General features: G+C 44.4%; 1 protein-coding gene across 1 annotated transcript in view; it reads left to right on the forward strand.

Moving 5' to 3' along the window:
- Window positions 1-9418, forward strand: part of KCNU1 (potassium calcium-activated channel subfamily U member 1) — a 52966-nt gene extending 43548 nt beyond the window's left edge. The window contains exons 23-27 of the mRNA XM_064472532.1: window positions 578-655; window positions 4484-4614; window positions 7985-8182; window positions 8526-8632; window positions 9297-9418. Coding sequence (XP_064328602.1) covers window positions 578-655; window positions 4484-4614; window positions 7985-8182; window positions 8526-8632; window positions 9297-9396 — 614 coding nt within the window. The 3' untranslated portion in view covers window positions 9397-9418. The remainder of the gene's footprint in view (window positions 1-577; window positions 656-4483; window positions 4615-7984; window positions 8183-8525; window positions 8633-9296) is intronic.
- Window positions 9419-18007: the final 8589 nt, after the last annotated feature.

Genomic DNA, 18007 nt, shown 5'->3' on the forward strand with positions numbered 1-18007 from the left:
AGAACTGGGAGGAAGTAAAGACACAACCTTCTAGGAACTTCTGGATTTCTCTTTTAAGTCTTTTTGGTTGCCAGGTTTAAAAAAAAAATCATATATGCTTTTGCCTTCATTCCTACAGCACATGTGCCATCTATTTATGTACAGCCCTCTTGAAGGAGAAGGGAAAAACACAAGCCCCTTGCTCAAAAGCCCTCTGAGTGCAAATTGGCTTAGTGGGGGTTTTGCGCCAAACAAAACTGTAACCGGCACTGCTGCTCCACCGAGGGTAATTATATTTTAGTTATGATGTCAATAAGCAGCTCCCAGGAGAGCTTTTCTTTTTTTAATCCTTTGAAGCTCTGAATAAAGCAAGCCTTGGAAAAGCAAACCAAGGCAAGAAAGTTTCTAAATATAGGAAATGCCTTGGGATTTTTGCATGACAATGACATTTTTAGGCATAGGTAAGATATTTCCTGCATTTGTCAGTCTGAACCATTGTGCCTTGGTTTCTGTCTTTTTTTCTTTCTTTTTTTTTTTTCCCCTTTCTGCTTCTGCTAACTTCCCTCTCTCCTCATGTTGTTATTGACTGTTTCTACAGATGCTGTTTTCAGAGCGAGAGCATTGGGGAATCAATCACAGCCGTGTTATAAAAGGATCCCCATCACTACTGAGCTGAGTAAGTTATTCTTTAGGAAAAAAATTTCACAGAAGCAATATGCACGCTGCATTATTTATTTACCCCAGGCCCTTTTTAGAATTCACAGGCAGAAAGCGACAAGCACTACATGTCCAAGGAACATTAAAAGGTTTGACTTAGATGTTAATTCACTGGCTTTGAAGGAGTCAGGATGGTTTATCAGGAGAATAAATATAACAAAGTGTTACAAAGGTCTCGGTGTGTAGCAAAACTCCGAAGCATCCATTTAGGAGAAAGATAATGTCCTTGGGTTTTTTTCTACTGGAGTGGATCTCAGGAGATCTGAGTTGTAGTCACATGGCCTGCATTCATCCCACCTATCCTGACATACTTCACTAATGTAGATAGATCAGGAGAGTATTTGCCTGGTTTATCCTTATTTTCAGTGGAGGACCACCACTTTCAGGGGCACCACCAAAGGCAATACTACCTTGATGAAATATAACTTGTGCTTTGGCCAAGCTTTCCTCTCTGATGATTTTAAAAAGCACTGAGAAAGACTCTATGCCCAGTTTTTATTCCATAACAAAATGGGGTAAATCAAGGCCTAATTCTCTCTGTTCCAACCCTGCTTTCTGAAACACTGTTGATGGCTCCCTCCTCCTCTTCTGGATTATGGGGGTAGCAGCAGGCTTCCTTGTACAAGTGGCTGTGGAAGAGCAGAGCCTGTTCCAAACAGCCTGCAGTGCCCGGCGTCGTGCAGCGACTGCCTGGGGTGCGGGACTTGGGTGGGTCCATGCACACGCCAAGGTGGGCAGAGAGGGCAGGCTTTTTCCTCCAGAGCCCAAACACCTTTGTCCTTATGCTGGAAGGCTCAGCCCCCCTAGCCTGCATTCATAACTGAAGTAACCCATGGAGTTCTTTCATGCTACTCTTGGCTATCTTTGTCCTCGTCTCCTGATGGTTACAAACTGGATCTGTTAATTAGGAACATGTGCACCGATTAACTGATCACTAGTAACATAGCAGGCAGTGTCACACCAGAGTGGTGTGGCTGGGCTGCCAGTCCCCAGGGACATGGATGGTTAGCTCCGTTTAAAGTGCTGACACAAGAACGTGCCCATCGAATTAGAGTAGCATGTTGCTAGGCATCATGACTGGCCCTGACTCACTCAGGCTTGTTTTTCTTTGTTTCTTTCTTTTTGATGCAATGCTTGTAAACGCTGTGTGACTGAGCGCATGTGGGGTCCTTGCTTTCCAGTCCTCACAAGGTCTGCAGCTGGAACAGGGCTAGTGCGCAGCCCTGGCCTGTAGCAGGCACCAGCAATATTTTATTTACATGAAGCCTTGGTGTGCTGCTTAGCCAAAGCTTGCACCTGGTGAGCTGTGTCCCAGAAGCAGCCAAGCACCTCGGTGGGATATTCAGTCCTGAATGCTCCTTAGACTGAAACACTGAGGAGCTACTGCAAAATAAAAAAAGCACAAAATAACTATAAGATAATGATGCCTCCTCCTGAGTGATTTCAGAACTCTTGAATTTCTTGGAGTGATATTTGGCTATCTTGTGCTGTGGTTCAGGCTTTTATTTCTCATGTGCCCAAAAGTCTCAGAAATGTTTTGAGCTGGCTACTGAGGCCCAGCTCCTCTGAGAAGATATTGTGCAGTCAAGCTAACGTCTTCAGACAGGCATTGCACCCCTGTGATTTCCCTCCAGGATGTGGTGTGTCAGTAGAGGGGAAAACATCTGCAATCTGTTGACATGACTTGGATTTTAGTCATGTCAGATCTTTGACAAAATAATGAATCGAGCCCGGTCCCTTAGCACATGGATGCCTGCCCCTGCTGTAGTCTTGAACAGCATAGAAATATGTTCAGAGTTACAGGGATGGGCTACGAAGCAAAATAACCCCAAGAATTTAAAACCTGGAAGCACAAAACAGCTAAACAAAAACAGCTGGAGCTTTCTTGTGATTGAATAAGCTTCCTGTAAGTCCCTCTGGTAGACCTTGATCTAGGCAAATGCTCGCTTTTGTGCCTATCTCTAGAAAGAAGCTGAGAGGGGCAATACTCATGTGCCTTCAGTCGTAAGGGCTTTGCTCTTCCCGGGCAACTTCTTATTTCGCAGCACACTGAGTGTTGACCAAGGGTCATCTGTATCATTTGGTGTGTCTGACACACCAAAGCCAGCAACACGATACATATCGCTAGCGCTGTTGCTGCCCAAAACCTGCCATAAGAGAAGCTAGGGCTGAAATCCTGTCACCACGGAAGTCACTAGGAGTTTTGCAATTAATCTTGACAGGCAGAGGAAGCAATGTGGTATCTCAGCAGAGCTGGAACTGCCAAGCTTGACTTGCCTCTGCCACCGTTTCTGTGTGACCAGGATGGCGCGCCAGACCCCCCTGAGTCCCAGAGGTGTGCCGTGGTCCCAAAAGCATGCGGCCCTCTAGCACATACTGAGCCAAGGGCGCGTAGCCAGGGACGGAGTTGGCACACTTAACTGAGGGCCTGCAATCCTCTAAAGGAGGCTGGATATGAATTTTGCCTTGAGGAGCAGGAGAGCTCTGTGTTGCTCTGACATGCTGCTGCTTCTCCTTGCCCAATGGTGAGAAACGCAGAAAAATAAGAAATGCTAAACTGGCCACTTCGCATCAGGCTGATGCAAGGCCCGTTAAATGGCAAGCTTTGCATGGGGTTTCTGCGGGCCCAGATTCCCCAAGCTGAGCACAGTTCAATGTGTTGAGCATCTTCTGAATTTGTGAGTTGCTCAGGGGGCCCAAGGAGCTGTTATAAATGGTTATTCCTTGGAGACAGCGGATTCTAGAAACCCTTGCTGTAAGGGGACAGAGATCTGGGAGAGAAATAGCAAAGTGATCTGCAAAGAAAAAAGAATCCAGCAAATATGTAAAGGAGAAGGAGAATGGTGTGGAGGAATAAAATGGATCCCTTATTGAGGCTGCAAGACCATGCTTTTCATAGCCAGACTGTATAAGCTAGTGAGTGGAGTCATACTGATTAATGCCAGATGCAGGGCCAACTCTAAAATCCAGGGTGGGTGGAATATCTGTATTGAGAATACATGGCTGAGGGATGACACCAACACTGCAAGGCAACAGGAGACATTAATAGTATTGTGATTCTGGCTAGTTTTAGTCATCTTTAAAAATGATGCACTGAAATGCTTCCTGACCCAAGGGGATATAATAGAAATCAGTCATAACTCACATAGAGTTAGTTGTGCTCGCTCTCTTTTTTTTAATGGGAAGATATGGGTTCTTGATCTCAATTCCTCTCAGTCTCCTGCTGTGCCGCTGTCATTCATCAGCATTCTTCCTGGTAGTGCTAGAGTGCCAGGACATACCTGGCATCTTCAGTAGCACAGCAGGGGCCTTCTGCCTGGGTGTGCTTCGACAGTTCCCTGAAAATAGAAAAGAAAGTTAAGGAGGAATCACTTTTGGAGTGAGGGGAATTCCGCAAGACTATCTCAGCCAGTGAGAATAAGGGTGAGAAACCAGCAAAGATGCCTGTAACAGTGGGACAGCTGTGAAAGGGACTCTGTAACCCCAATTTAAGCCAAAAGAAATACTAATTGTGTTTCTGTTAAGTCAGGAAAATGAGGGGAAGAAATTAGATTATTCCCTTCTTTTTCAGAGATGGTAAATTAATTATGATTTGATATCTTAAAACATAGTTTTAGGATTCTGTGTCTTGTCTGCCATTGCAGTCAGTGAGCACTACTGAATGTTTTCTTTACTGCTGCTGCATGCTGTGGCTAGTGCTGGACTTACTAACTTTTGTTTCTGGTTCTAGATGGTTTCTCTCTCTCTTGCTAAGATGTTTCTTCTCTCTTCCTTGCTTTTCCAATAGAGTCTTCACCAAATGCCCAGTTCATTAATCAGGCTCCCTGCGGCAATTCTGAGATTCCAGAGCTTTTCACCACTGGTGCCCCCACAGGAACTATCATCTCAGATAGCTTCTTGAATTCCCTTTTGTCTATGGTGAGTAGATGTATCATGTCCTGTCATACTTCGGGGCATCGGTGTGTAGCAAAGTGATTACCAGCCAGGGCAAACCCACTTAATCTAGCCTTAACAATGGTCAAGGCCGTGTGTGTCAGAGGAAGGCACAAGAAATGGTGCAGAGATTGGTGGTGTGACTAGTTAAACAGTGCCCTGAAGAATACACACGTCTATTCCATTTTAAGCAGTTTGCTAATCAGTGGGCCTCTGATTCCTTGGGGTAGGGGGTTCCATACGCTAAAAGGCAGCTATCAGCTCCAAAAGACATGGCTCTCAATATGTGCTATCGGCAGCAACTGTGCCTGTTGTTGATACACACATAGAATTCTTTGGAGAAACTTTTAGAATGTTTTCATAAGTTCCTCCTGTTCCCAGCTCCAAAATATTGACAGGCTACCAAAGGTATTTAAAGCCAGCCTGATTTATTTATTCCTTGACAGCGTGATGTTAGTCAGTCCCTCTAAGGAAACTGCAGTCACTGAAGCCAAAATTGCATTTGACACCAGCTTGCCCCTTGCTCCAGCATTGATGCCGAGGGCTGAGAAGATTGAATTCTTACCTGTTCACATAGAAAGGAGTTTTACAAGCCTGGCTGGAGGTGCATTGGTGAGCTAGGGAACAGGGAGCTTGCACCACCACCACTTTACTGTAGCAGGCATGGGGATGAACGGAACATTTTACTTTTCTCATCTGTCCATCTAGCACCCAGGCAGAAATTCGCCAGAAGTTTGGATGGACAAATCTATTGAACTCAATGGGACTCTCCCAATGGCTGTTTTCTGAAAAGTATAAAACAAATTTCGCACGTGGGGCTGCTGCTGACCCACAAGGCCACATCAGATTTTAAAAGCGCATATTTGGATTCTCTGTAAGTTCCTGGTAGTGTGTCCTTTTAAAAACATTTGCATCACAACGATTGGATGCATTGCACCAGAACTGCAAGAATGGAGGGAACGTGGTGATCCCACCCTGGTGACAAAATCATTGCTGCCCAAACTGAGTGATACTGTCAGTGGTGACACTCGTGTGGGGCACGCTTTGGTGGAGTTCGGCCAGGATTTTGGCAGCGAAACAGCAGTTCAGCTCATAAGCTGGCATTTCCAAAACGACCTTCTCTTTCTTTCTGAAAGCCCCTTTCTTCCTCTTCACCCCAATTCTCCACGCTGCAGTCAAGTTCCGCATGCCTTGCTCTCAGCTCATGTCCAAGGGGATAGTGCTTGGGTGGCAGTTTTACAGAAACTGAATAAATACAAAACAAATCTCTCCAAGGGATAAGCAGTCCAAAATAAGTGTGTCAAGTCCAGTTATGCTTTTCTGAGAAGGCTTCAGTGTTAGGGAAAGTATTATATTGCTGCTACTCACTGATATGTCAATCAGCCCGGTGGTAATTAATGACTGCTAGTGTCAAGTGTAAAAGTAACTCAAGACATAGCATGACCTGTCTTAAAGGATAAAATTTCACTCAGGCATAAGATTCCAAGTCTGTCCAGGAATGATCAGCACTCAACTCTGCTTTTAAAGAAGAGGGGCACCTTCGGTTGGGTTCAGTAATTCTGTAAATACAGCGAAGACGGAGAGAAAGAGATATTGCTTAGCAATTGCAGTATCAGGGAAAAGATGTGTGAACTGGAGGAGGAGGAGAAGGAAGGGAGCCTTCAGCAGTCCAGTATCACCTCCTTTTGCTATCACTGTGAATATCTGTTCAAATTTCTCAAGATGCTCAGAACAGGAGTGCTGTTTTCTTTTAGCTTGAAAGGAGACTGGCAGAAGACTCTGAAGGGCAGAATGTGGTCTGTAAAGCGAAATGTGACCCCTTGGAAGCCTGAAACAGCACTGGCATTTGCTTCAACGTGACTCTTGGGGCCTCAGTAGGCAGAAAACGATTTACTGAGCATGATCATTATGGCTCAGGTACTCTAATGAGCCCTGAATTCCCTTCCTGACCCAGCTGTGGGTTCCTAAACTATACAGGACCAGTTTTAAAAGCTTAGTAGCAACACGGACTCAGTGGGCCTAGGCAACTGCTTGGGGATGGGAGAAGGTTTCTAGCCTCGCCCTCGTGTGCAGAGGCGTTCCCAGGAAATCTGCTTGTCTGGAGCTGTAACCAACAACTGGCGAAGAAGGTAACATCTCGTGGGCACGTTACAGAAATGTTGCTCCTCTGAAGTCAGCTTCAAGACCCATTCTAAGTGCAGCGTGTTATTTCCTGAGTGTACATGCACGCACACACCTCTATAGTTTCCCCGCCTTTCAAATTCCTGCAGTGTAACTCAGCAAAGAAAGTACAGAATGAGGGTGACATGCAAATCCTATTAATTCATCCAAGTATGGAAATGCAATCCTTTTGATGTCAGAAAGTACAGCAATGATATGTTAAAGAGCTCAGCACGCTTCTGTTAAATATGTAAAGTGCAGATTCCCCCGAAGCTGTATCACTCCTGGATAACCCTGGACTATAGCTCCTTACTTTAAAAGACTGAGAATTACTCTAACAGCATTATACCCATTTGCCCGACAATATGGTCAGATGTTCTTAAGCGGATTTGAGCTCAGCGTGGATTTAGTAACACTGTTCCTTCTCTGCAGCTTGTTTAGTTTCTTTACTCAGGCAAATGCAGGTGACAGATTCCACAAAGTGGCTCAATGCAGGAAAAGAGCTTTCCGAGGAAGGGTGGAAAACAAGTTATTTGATGCACTGCAAGCAGAGGAAACACTTTGAGATTTAAAAAGAAGAGAGGGAGACAGAGGCACTCTAGGCCTCTTTTTTTGCCTCAGACCTGAATTTGAACCACAGTAACTTTTTTTTTTTACTTTTTTTTTCAAAAAAATACTGACAGATAAGGGCACAGAGAGAGGTTTTCAAAACAATATGGCAACTACAAGGACAGAGTTTCCTGCTGCACCTGGACCCGATAGGGCTGGGCAGGGCAGCTGCGCTCCTCGGTCTCACCTTGCACAGTGTGCTTCTACTCAGGTGACACCGGAGCTGCTGCCCAGTTTTCTTACCCACACGCGTGTGTGTGCACACATGTGCCCTCACACCCACTCCTGTGTCACTGGGGCCTTTGAAAATCGCTCATTCAGACACAGCTTAGGGCATTCTATTATAAGAGCAGAGCTGGGATCATCTCAGTGCTCTCTGACGCTGAAATGGGATAAGCAGGTGGTGATCCATAAATCAGAAATCCAGTCAGAAAACTTAAAACATAATTAAGGACTACTTTAAGTATACAAAAAACTCCAAAGTGTCTGTCCGGTCACTTTCTCTAGGTTTTCATTGGAAAACTTGGCTTTCCTTTCCAAGGCATACTCTTTTGTCTTTGGCTTTTCATCGTCTCTTCCTTTCCAGACGTACTACAACCATCGCATCTTGGCTCTGCTGCAGACTTTGGTGACAAGTGGGACAAGCCTAGCACTGGGGGAACGGCTGCTGGAAGAGGGCAGTGGTCTGGGCAGAAGTCCTGACAATGCGATTCCCGATGCCTCCCAAGTCAGATGCAAACTAGCGCTCCTGCCACTCTCCAAGAGGCTGTTAACAGGTGTTGGGGTGAGTTACATCACTGAGTGGTGCTTCATGGGCTACGCTTTCATCCCTGCTGCTACTACTTTTATATTGTCATTACCTGAAGTTTAGTTTCATTCAGTTGAATCTTGCGATGTAGCTTGAGCCATCTTTTGAAGAGGCAAAGACATCAGATAGCCTGATTTTATGCTAGATGCTAACCTTATGGGGGACCAGTCATTTTCATTTCCTTCTTGCCAAATATTATGATACTAAAAGTAGTGAAGTAGTGAATAGGGATGATAGTTGGCTGAATAAATGATTTAGTATCGGGCTGAACTGTCCACTTTGGTTCCTTTGAGATAAGAGTGGTTTGCTTCTTTTATAGCAGGAGGACTCCTTTGGAGACATTTACTGCAGAGCTTTGGACTTGTTCGGGATACTCTGCTTTGGGCTCTACCGCCTGATGGAAGAGCCCAATCCATACAAGAATAGGCAAGTGTACTTTACCTCAAGTTGTATCGTAATTCAAAAGATAGTAGTCGTGACTTTGAATTTAGGCATCTGTTATAGGCAACCTGAATTCCTTATTTTTGTCTTGGATTTTGACATTCCTGTAGGTAGCTAAGGCAGTCTGAGGCAAACTGGTGTGTGGTCTGAACACGGTGCTTACTGGTGCTTGTATGAGATTCTCTGAAGATGTGATTTATCTTTATGAGTGAGCCATCTGCATTAGGGAGCTGCTGGAGCATGAAGTTAGTAATGCTGCTGAGGGCAAGGATTTTAGAGAGTTTACAGGCAGAGAGAACCTTCTCATCTAACTTGTTTTACTCACTGATTCTTTCAATTTCAAAATTTCAGTGATTCCTTGAGTTTCGGATCTCCTAGAAAGACATTTAGTCTTGATTTAAAGATTTTGAGCAATCAAAAAATTCATCACATCTTTCAGCAGCTGTTCCAGACACTAATTAGCTTCATTTAAAATATATCCCATTCCTAAGTAAAATTAAACCCTCTGTATATTGTCTCATCATTCCAAAGAATTCTGCACATGCAGTCAGTCACTGAAAAAAACCCCTACAGCTTTCTTGCTGTCCTAGACACTCAGTTCAAAGGCCTCACAAAGCAGCCTGAATGTCATGTGCAACTGCTTTTTCAGGTTCGTGATTCCTCGGCCTGCCAGTGATTTGAAGATGCTGTCTACAGATCTGCTGTTCTGTGTCGTTCCATTCAACATTGCAACAACTGATGACCTGTGATGTGGGATGGAAGTCAGTTACCAAGCAAGAAAACAGGTAGTACTGACACTTCCATGCCAGACTTAGGAGTGAAATGCCCTGCAAATAAAAACTGTCCAAGTTATTAAGATCCTGACAAAAAAACATTGTCTGTTTTCTTATTTCTGAGGGGTGCTAGTCTGAATTTGGCTAAACGTTAAGATGAGGTTATTGCTGAAAACAGTATTGCTAAGCTTTAACAAACATATTGGAAAGTAAAATGCTCTCTCTGTGAGGAAAAGGGCAAAAACTTGAGTTTCTGCTGAGCACTGCACAGAACAGACCCAGCTATATACAAACATGACTCCATGGAGTTTAGAGATTCTCTGCTGAACTTCTCAAAGTTCAAAGACTCCAGCACACTAAAATTCAGTTTTCCTGCAGCCAGATCTGAAGATTCTGGCTTGAGACACATGAAACAAAAAACCAAGCAAAAAATCCCCATGAACTTGTACCATAAATCAGGTCCTGCCTGTATGTTACAAAGCTGGTTGAGGGAAGGAGAGTGGTGGTGTTTGGGTTTTTTTTCCTCTCTCTCTCTCCCCTAACACTAATTAGGTTTGAAAGACTGCAGCTTGAGTCCAGATACCACATGCCGAGAAGAAAGGAACCCAAACAGCTGACGCAGAGTTTAGACTAAACTAACTGCAAGCTCCCCAGGGACATCACAAGGTAAACCTGATAGTCTCTGTCATTTACAATCATTATCAGGCAGCTGAGTCTCTAATTTTACTAGGGAGCCAATTAACAGATCCCTGAAGCTCAAGAAGAAGGTCTTGGTCCTTTTTCTATTTTAGACAGCAGAAGGGGGAAAGTAAATCTTTGTTTCAGATAGATACTCCAGAAGCTTTCCTACCCAGGGGAGTGGTCAGATCTGGGCTTGCACTTTTCCTCTTGAGGAATAAGATAAAGCACTGCCTTGAGTCAAGCAACTGGCTTTGGTACACAGCTCTGCACAAGCTGGCTGTGTAACCTTGGGTGAGTTATTTAACTGTACCCTAATGCTGCGTGCTGCACACAGGGACTGTAATAACATACTTGTTAATTTAGATAATGAGAGCTTTGGGGAAAGGGCTGTCTTTTGTGATTTGTTTGGCCTAGCATGAATAGGTACTGATTTAGGATAGGACATTTAGGAACTCCACTCAAACAACAGGAATAAGAAGCAAGAGAAAAGCTTGGACTAAAACTCCAGATGGAAACATGTCTGCACTTGGGGAAGTTTGGAGTTTGGATTCAGGTCCAAGCCTTAATGTGTTGGACTCATCTTTCCTGGAACAAACTAATCGTACATTCTCAATTTAGGGCAGATTGCAAGTAGGAATCAGTGAACCGTGCTTAGAGCAAACAAAATACATAGGAAGCATGCTTCCCCTTTGCCAGGCCTTTGCAGGCCTGAACTCTGAGCCAAGGCAGTCAGCTGATCTCTTGGTAGAAGTTTTTTTGGCTTAAAATTACCCACTGTATATACAAACTTAGATAAGAACTTGTGCGCTGGATTCTGTTTACCCTCTGTGAGAACAAGGCTTGAAAACAGTGTCTCAGTCCATTCCCTAGCATGCATTATTTTAAACAGACAAGACAGTTAAAAGGTGGAAGGAAGAGCCTGGGCAGGCTTTGCAGGCCTTTGACTACAAAGGGTACCTCATACTAAGATTCTGCAAGCTTTCCATATTGTTGTCATCTGAGCCTTTCTTTATTTCAGCTGTAATTCAGTCTAAGCAGGGCACGGAGGAGGTAACATGCCTTTTTCTTCCTTATTTTTCTATTGCTTTTAAATAACTACACATGCTTGGACCTCTCTGTCCTGATACTAAGCAGGTCTTGTGCAATGTTAAGGCACTTTTATTAAGAAAACTGCAAGAAACACCAAAACCTGTTTACTCATAACTTCCCTGAGTGGGTGAGAAACTCAGACTATCTTGCCAGCAAATTCTTCTATCTGAAATCATCTGCTTTTCCTAGAAAATGGAGGCAAATGTTGAAAGCGCTCCCTCCGGGTTGAGATCCAGGACATATTAGTTTCAGCTTTTAGGCACCGAACACTGGGTACTCTACTGTGTTACTCCAGAGCTATGATACTTGGTGTAAAACTGTTGCAGCCCCTGGTGTGAGTATCTTGGTTTTTTTCTATCAGAAAAAGAGGTTTGCAGCAAGTGCATTTTCACGTTCCTTCTCTCCAAGGTGCCTTAGGTGCAGGACTGCCAGGGATGAGTCATGCCACGCTTTCCTACCCTGCGTTTGCAGTATCTCTGTGACGGGGGAATATGCCCATCTCCAGCCGTACAGCTTTTCCAGTACAGCATATTTCCAGTTGCTTAACCCGCAACTGCTAGAGCGTGTATTTTACTGGGGTAAGGTGGAGTGGGGAGAGACGACAGAGTGGAGAAGGGACCTTTTTCACTTTGCTTATTCCACCTTTTTGTTCAGTTGTGGTATCTGAGCAAGCAGTTCTGCTTCTCAAGAAAGAAGGAAGAGGGAGAGAAATCCTAAAAAAGGTAAAGGCATTAATAGGTCAAGGCCTCCTTTGCATAATTCTATTATCACCAGGAAGATTCTGCAGTAATCATGTTAGGCATGTGCTCTGGAGCATCAAAGTGACTTGTCTTACCTTACTTTTTGATGTTAGACAGGTTTAAATGCTTTGTACAGATGAGGCACCTCAGACAGCTGATCAAGAACGCCTGTGCTGTTCAAGCAGAGCAAAGGCCTGTTTTGCCTTTTTTTTTTTATGTCAACAATGCCACATTCTTCCAGCAAGGAATAATCTCTGTTGTCACAAACCGTGAAAAGCAAAGGTGTAGGAGAGAATTTGTGTGTGGGTGCATGCAAATGTGCGTCCTGAAGCTACTACCTTTGAATCTTCAGCAACACTATCTTCTTGTGCATTGCTTGGGTCATGTTTGTATACCTATCGTATAAGCAAATCCAGCTCCTGCAGCGAAAGCCACGGCACGGTACACAAAGCTGCTACAGGATCTCTGCCCCGTAGTTTGCTGATCTGCACCCGTTCTAAGCTGTAAAGGCCACCGTAGCATGTGGGTGGCAATTAATATTAGTAGTTTTTACTTCTTAGCAGTGTTACCGGAGTCTCCGATTGAGTTATTAAACTTTTTGTGTCAGATACAATCGGAAGGTGGTCCCTGACCTTAGTGAGCTTAGGTGGTATATACAGAAACGAGTCAAGGGAAGCAGAGGAGTTGTAGTTTGCTCAAAAGCATATATCAGATTGGTGGAAGATAAAAACAGAACCCAGATCTCCTGATTTCTAGGCTAGCAGCTTTCTCAGTTCCTGCTAACACAATCATTCCCTTGCCTGCCTGTCTAGGGATTTAACAGTCTCTTCCAGAGGTGGTTCAGGTAGCCTTCATGGAGCACTACCTGATGAATTATTTTTCCATTTGTTATGAGATGGTCAGCCTCTTTACAGAAGCAGCCAAGTACCATCATGCTTTCAAACAGGAAAGTTACTCGAGGTTCCCCGCTAAGTCAGCTCTCTTGCGGTTATGTCTCCTGTCAGCTGGGCCACGCTGTCGTTTCAGGCTGGTACTTGTCAAATGGAGGCAGAAACCTCTCTGAAGATGTGTGCAGGGATACGTGGGCTCTGCAGACACTCAAACGTGCTGAAGTACCATCCCAACACATGCATCCATCTGGATCTGAACGCTGATAAGGACACGCACACAGACATAGGCCTCTACAAAGAGCGCTTGCCCATAAGGAGGTGAATATATACATCCAGGCTAGGGCTGCTTTCTCCCTCCTCCTTCCCGCAGTCAGATGCAATCCAGCAGAATGAGCAGTGAAGGATGTCACTGCTGCGAGCTGGGCTGGGTTTTGCAGTACGGCATGCTGCAGGTGGCGACTGACACATAGTCAATGAGATCTGAGCAGAATCCAGACTCTATAAATGTTAGATGAGGCAGGCTGGGCATTGACAAAAACAAGAGGTGGCTGCAAACACCAAGTGTCATTATTGTCTGAGCAGGGGTGGTGAGAGGCCTAGGAACTTCCCATGGAGATTAACTACCTCACAGCAGGATGAGGAGCTGTCTCCTGATGTGAAGGGACATCCTGTTGTCCTGAGAACACTTGGGAGGAAGGATGCATGACAGCAGGAGCAGTTTTTGAGAGCGTACACGCAGCTTTCTGCAAAGCACGTACCTTGTCTGGAGGATGGCTTGACACTGCTGAGCTGACTCTGAACACCTAATGGTTCAAATTAATGCCAGAACAGGAGGTCCCTCAGTCATTAGTTGGCAGTGGGTTCTCTAGCCTCTTCCTACTGAAGGAAGGGCTCTCTGCTGCTTTCCCATCCATCTCTTCGGCTTACTCTCTTGACCTACCACCAACGTACCATAAAGCCAGTCTTATCCCCCACTGTCTCTCTCGTGGCCAGTTATAAAGGGACTGGAGCTGTTTAACTGCTGATTGCTTCTCCGCTTGCAGCAGGAGGCCACGCAGAGCGAATTAGGTGAGCTGTCTGTATTAAGCAATCTGGAAGTGCATCATTAATGCTTCTGACACTTCTTCTGTAGTACACATGTGCCAGCTAATAGACATTAGTGACTGAAGTGTCTCCATCTCCCAGAAAACAGATGTAGCTGGAGCAGTGAGAGCATAGACACGGCCCACTGGGCTCGCTGTCTCCACAAGTCAAGATGCTTTTCCAAGCTCCTCCATCCTGCGTATGGGTGGGAGTTGCATGGGGATAATGATTGGAGTTGGCTGAGGTTTCGAACTTCTGCTACAGTTTTAATGGAGAACTTGGGGGTTTTGGGGGTTGGCTTTAGTTTTTTGTTGTTTTTTTTTTTTTTGTGACACAATAGGACTTTTGTTTCCAGCCAGAAGGAGGAGCCAGGTCAGTCACTGTGACTTGGAATCTGGTTGTCTTGTAAGGTTTTCTGCTAAAAGAAAAAAATGCAATTCCACTGAGATTCATTCTTTCCCGTTTGGGGCAAGGGGAAAGGAATATTAGGGGTTTTTGTGAAAAAGAAATGCATTTTTTTAGATCCTTTTTTTTTTGCAGATGTTTTCCAGGGTTGAAGTTAAAAGCTTAGTTCCATTTTCCTCTCAGTTTCATTCTTGAATAAGCCCATACCTTAAAGAAAGCTTTAAAGAAAAGAAGTACTACTATCACTTGATATTGTGACTCTGTAAAATATAATCTGAGTACAGGCTTTTCTTTCTCCCTTTCCCTCACCTTAGTCCTGTTGAGTACTCTGCCAGCAGTGGAGAAGCAAAGGTACCCAGTACCTTCGCTCTTCTGTGAGGGCAAGCACTGGTGCTTGCCAGCAAAGAGCCTTTTGTTTCCACCAGTGTGGCTGCTCTTGTGTACTTGCTTATCCAGGCAACTACCAAAAAGAAGCAGGAGTCCTAAATGCCAGACTAATGCATCAATCATAATTCCTGAGCTGCCAGCAGCCATGTAACTGCTTAAAGACCTCAGCAGCCCTCTGGCACTTAAAGAAAAAAATCATCTAATTAATCACAGGTGAAACAGCTTGGACCTGCTCCAAAAGCCCCTGAATTTACTGCCAAGCTTTGATGCTAATTTTCCTTCTAAGTAACCCCCTAAAGAAATTTATGATTAGGTAATTAAAGTGATGAATAAAGAGATACTTAGAAGAAGGAGGGAGAAGAGAAGGGGGGGGGGAATCAACCTTGAGTCAAGAGCCTTAAATCTCCTCCCCTCCTCAGAGAGAAATGTTAGTCATTTTTGCACACGCATTGTCTCTGAAAATTGGATTCCCACAGGAGGCTTGAGAAATACTCCCTAAATTAATGTTTGCATAACCAAATAAAACAGAAAAGAAGGAACTCCTGAACAGATTGTAATGTCAGGGTGGTTGAGGGAAAGAAAAAGGACTTGTGGCTTCTCTCTGAGAATCACACACCGTTCAACTTTTGTCAGAAACTACCTCATGCCTTTTCCCCCTTGGTACCTGGGGTCTGGTTGTTTTAAAGGTAATTAGTTACCTAGGAATGCCATCTAATTAAAAAATGTAGTGATATGTAATTAAGGGCTTCAGAGCATCCGAACAACTTTTAAAAGCCTGACCATAAGTTCTTAATAGGCCCCAAGCCCTGTATAATGTTTTTCAACGTCCTCTCACATTCTTTCTTTCATTTTTTTCCAGAGGAGAAGGAACTAAGTAGCCTTTGATTCGCATTTTTTCTCCAGGCAAATGTACCACACCAAACTCAATGTGAGGAGTGTGCGTTTAAACACAGGGACACGTGCTGCAAAATTTTGACGGTGCCTAGATTGTTTCCACAGAAGACACAGATGTGGCCCCCAAAACACAGAAGAAAATTAGACTCTAGTTTCACTTCCAGGCTGCTTTTTTTTTTTTAATTGAAAAAAAAAAATTAATTAAAATTTAATTAAAAAAAAAAAAAAAGCAATCCACAAAACAAGCCCGTCGCTATCCAGGCGTTTGCTCCTGGCTTCTTGGCAGTCTTGCCTAATTCTTTCCCTGTGGCTACAAGCGAGTCTTAGAATGCAGGAAGCTTCCTTAGTGGCCCATAAAATGAAGAGTTGCGGGGCGGGGGTGTAAGGTTGGTTTGTGGTGGCGGGAATATTTTCCCCCCAGGATTACATCACACTTTGATGTCTACATTTTGATCCCAGGCCTTGAAGTGGCAGAAAGCTGCCACGCGCTCACCTTTGCTCTGTGCTGGGAGTGTGCCCAAGACTCTGTTTCACACTACATGATACACCTGACCTTCCTCTGTTAATAAATGCCTGCTGACCCCATCACATGGCCCCCTTCTGCTCTGCCTGGCGCTGAGGGAAGAGTTGCTGAATGATTTTTGAGGGGACCAGAGAGGATAAAAAATGAGAAAATGGCAGATTAGATCTGAGGTGACAGAGATGAGAAATAAAAGCCATTAGAGCCCATTTGCAATGTGCCCTCATTGAGTCAAGTTTCAAGGTGTTTTTCCAGATTATTAATAGCCTGACAACAGTTTTTGTACAGGAATCTGATACAGGAAATAACACTCGTGTATACATACTGCAGTGTAGAGGGGAAAGTAGAGCCCCCTCATTTATTTACTTGAAGAGATTTGAAATACAGCAAACCAGCCAGCTGGGTTACAGACAAAATAAACATTCTCCATTATAATCGCGGCATCTTCAGACACACATCTCTATAATAATGCAGTGGTATGAGAGGAGCTCTCATAAACCTCTGCAGCCAGCCTTTGCTCTCTGTGCAGTCTGGGCTGCGTTCAGGGTGGCTCTGCTGAAGCCATAGCGCTCTTTGGTGTGGAGCGCATTGCCCTGAGTCATTTCAGACCTTGGTTAACATCTCTGAACCTGGGTCCTGTGGGCCATTTTGGACACTTAAAATCTCCCACGGGTCTAATTTATTCAGTGTGGCAAGCTTCCTTTAAAACTCAGTCAAGCACCAATCCTAAACAGATCTTTCCTGTCTCAGCCCCCACTTATCTGAATTATCTCAGCCTTCTCAGTGTGATACCCAGTGAAATGAAAGCTGGAAAGAGAGGGAGGGAAGAACAACAATACCTGGGTGTGTGGGAAAGAGAGGTTAAAAAATTCTCAAAGTTACACTTTGTAGTTGCCTGCTTGTAAAAAAGAAATACCAGGTGGGTAGTGCTTTGAACTTCCCAAGGCTTTGTGGGACTGAGTTGTCAAATATGAATAATTGTAGCTTTCTTCATAAACAAGGGGTGGCACAGAAAATTTTGACTGATACAGTTCATAATGCCTACAGGCCAAACAGACATTGGGCTGAAAGAGGGGAGTTCTTCAAACATCATCAGTTGGCGATGTCTGCTTGTCTGTGTCTGCTGCTTTCTATTAAACTTCAGGTTTTTCTTCCTCACGTCATGTTGCAACCTAGCTCTGCTTGTGAGTGTTATCGGGCAGAAGAAATCAAGCCTTGCTCTGTATTGCATAACACATCGTAGAGGCAGCCGAGCTAATGTCCAGCAAAACTGGACAATGAGCAGTAGAGACTAATTTTACCCATTTTTCTCCTGCTCCTTTCTGAAGAGCCTCTAGCACGCAGCGTTGTCTGGGAGGATGTGCTACCGTGCAAGCAAGCAACAACGCTCCTTACTGATAAAGAATTTTCTAGTGGTGGTAGCAGAGCCTTAACTAAAACAAAAGGAGCCAGCCCCTTCCCTTATTTTCATGCCTCACAATTTATAATTCAACTGGAATTGTAGTTTGCGTGCTGGCAGTCTTCGTCGGTTCTGGGTGCGCTAAGCCTCTGCCTAGCAGAAGACAGAAATGAACTTAAAACACTTGGTTGCTTTCTAATGAAGCAATATCCCTGCCAGGAGGTCTTTTCAAGGAGACAGATGAGACAGCCTGAAAATCCCCTTCTGCATTAGGGTCGATTACCTCTCAGTGGATCCACGTCACCGACGGTGCAATTGAGCATGTGCAATTCCTGCTTAATTTGGTAAACCTTGTGGATGCACAAGTATTTCCAAATTATATATCACTGTAGAAGAAGGCAGTACCTTCACAAAGAGGCAAGGCTGAGGGCAACAGTCTCCCACCAGCTCTTGCTTGTGCTCTGTAACTCATAGGCAGTGTTGAGAAGTATTTGTAATT

Source organism: Phalacrocorax carbo, chromosome 24, assembly GCF_963921805.1.
Source record: "Phalacrocorax carbo chromosome 24, bPhaCar2.1, whole genome shotgun sequence".
NCBI lineage: Eukaryota > Metazoa > Chordata > Aves > Suliformes > Phalacrocoracidae > Phalacrocorax > Phalacrocorax carbo.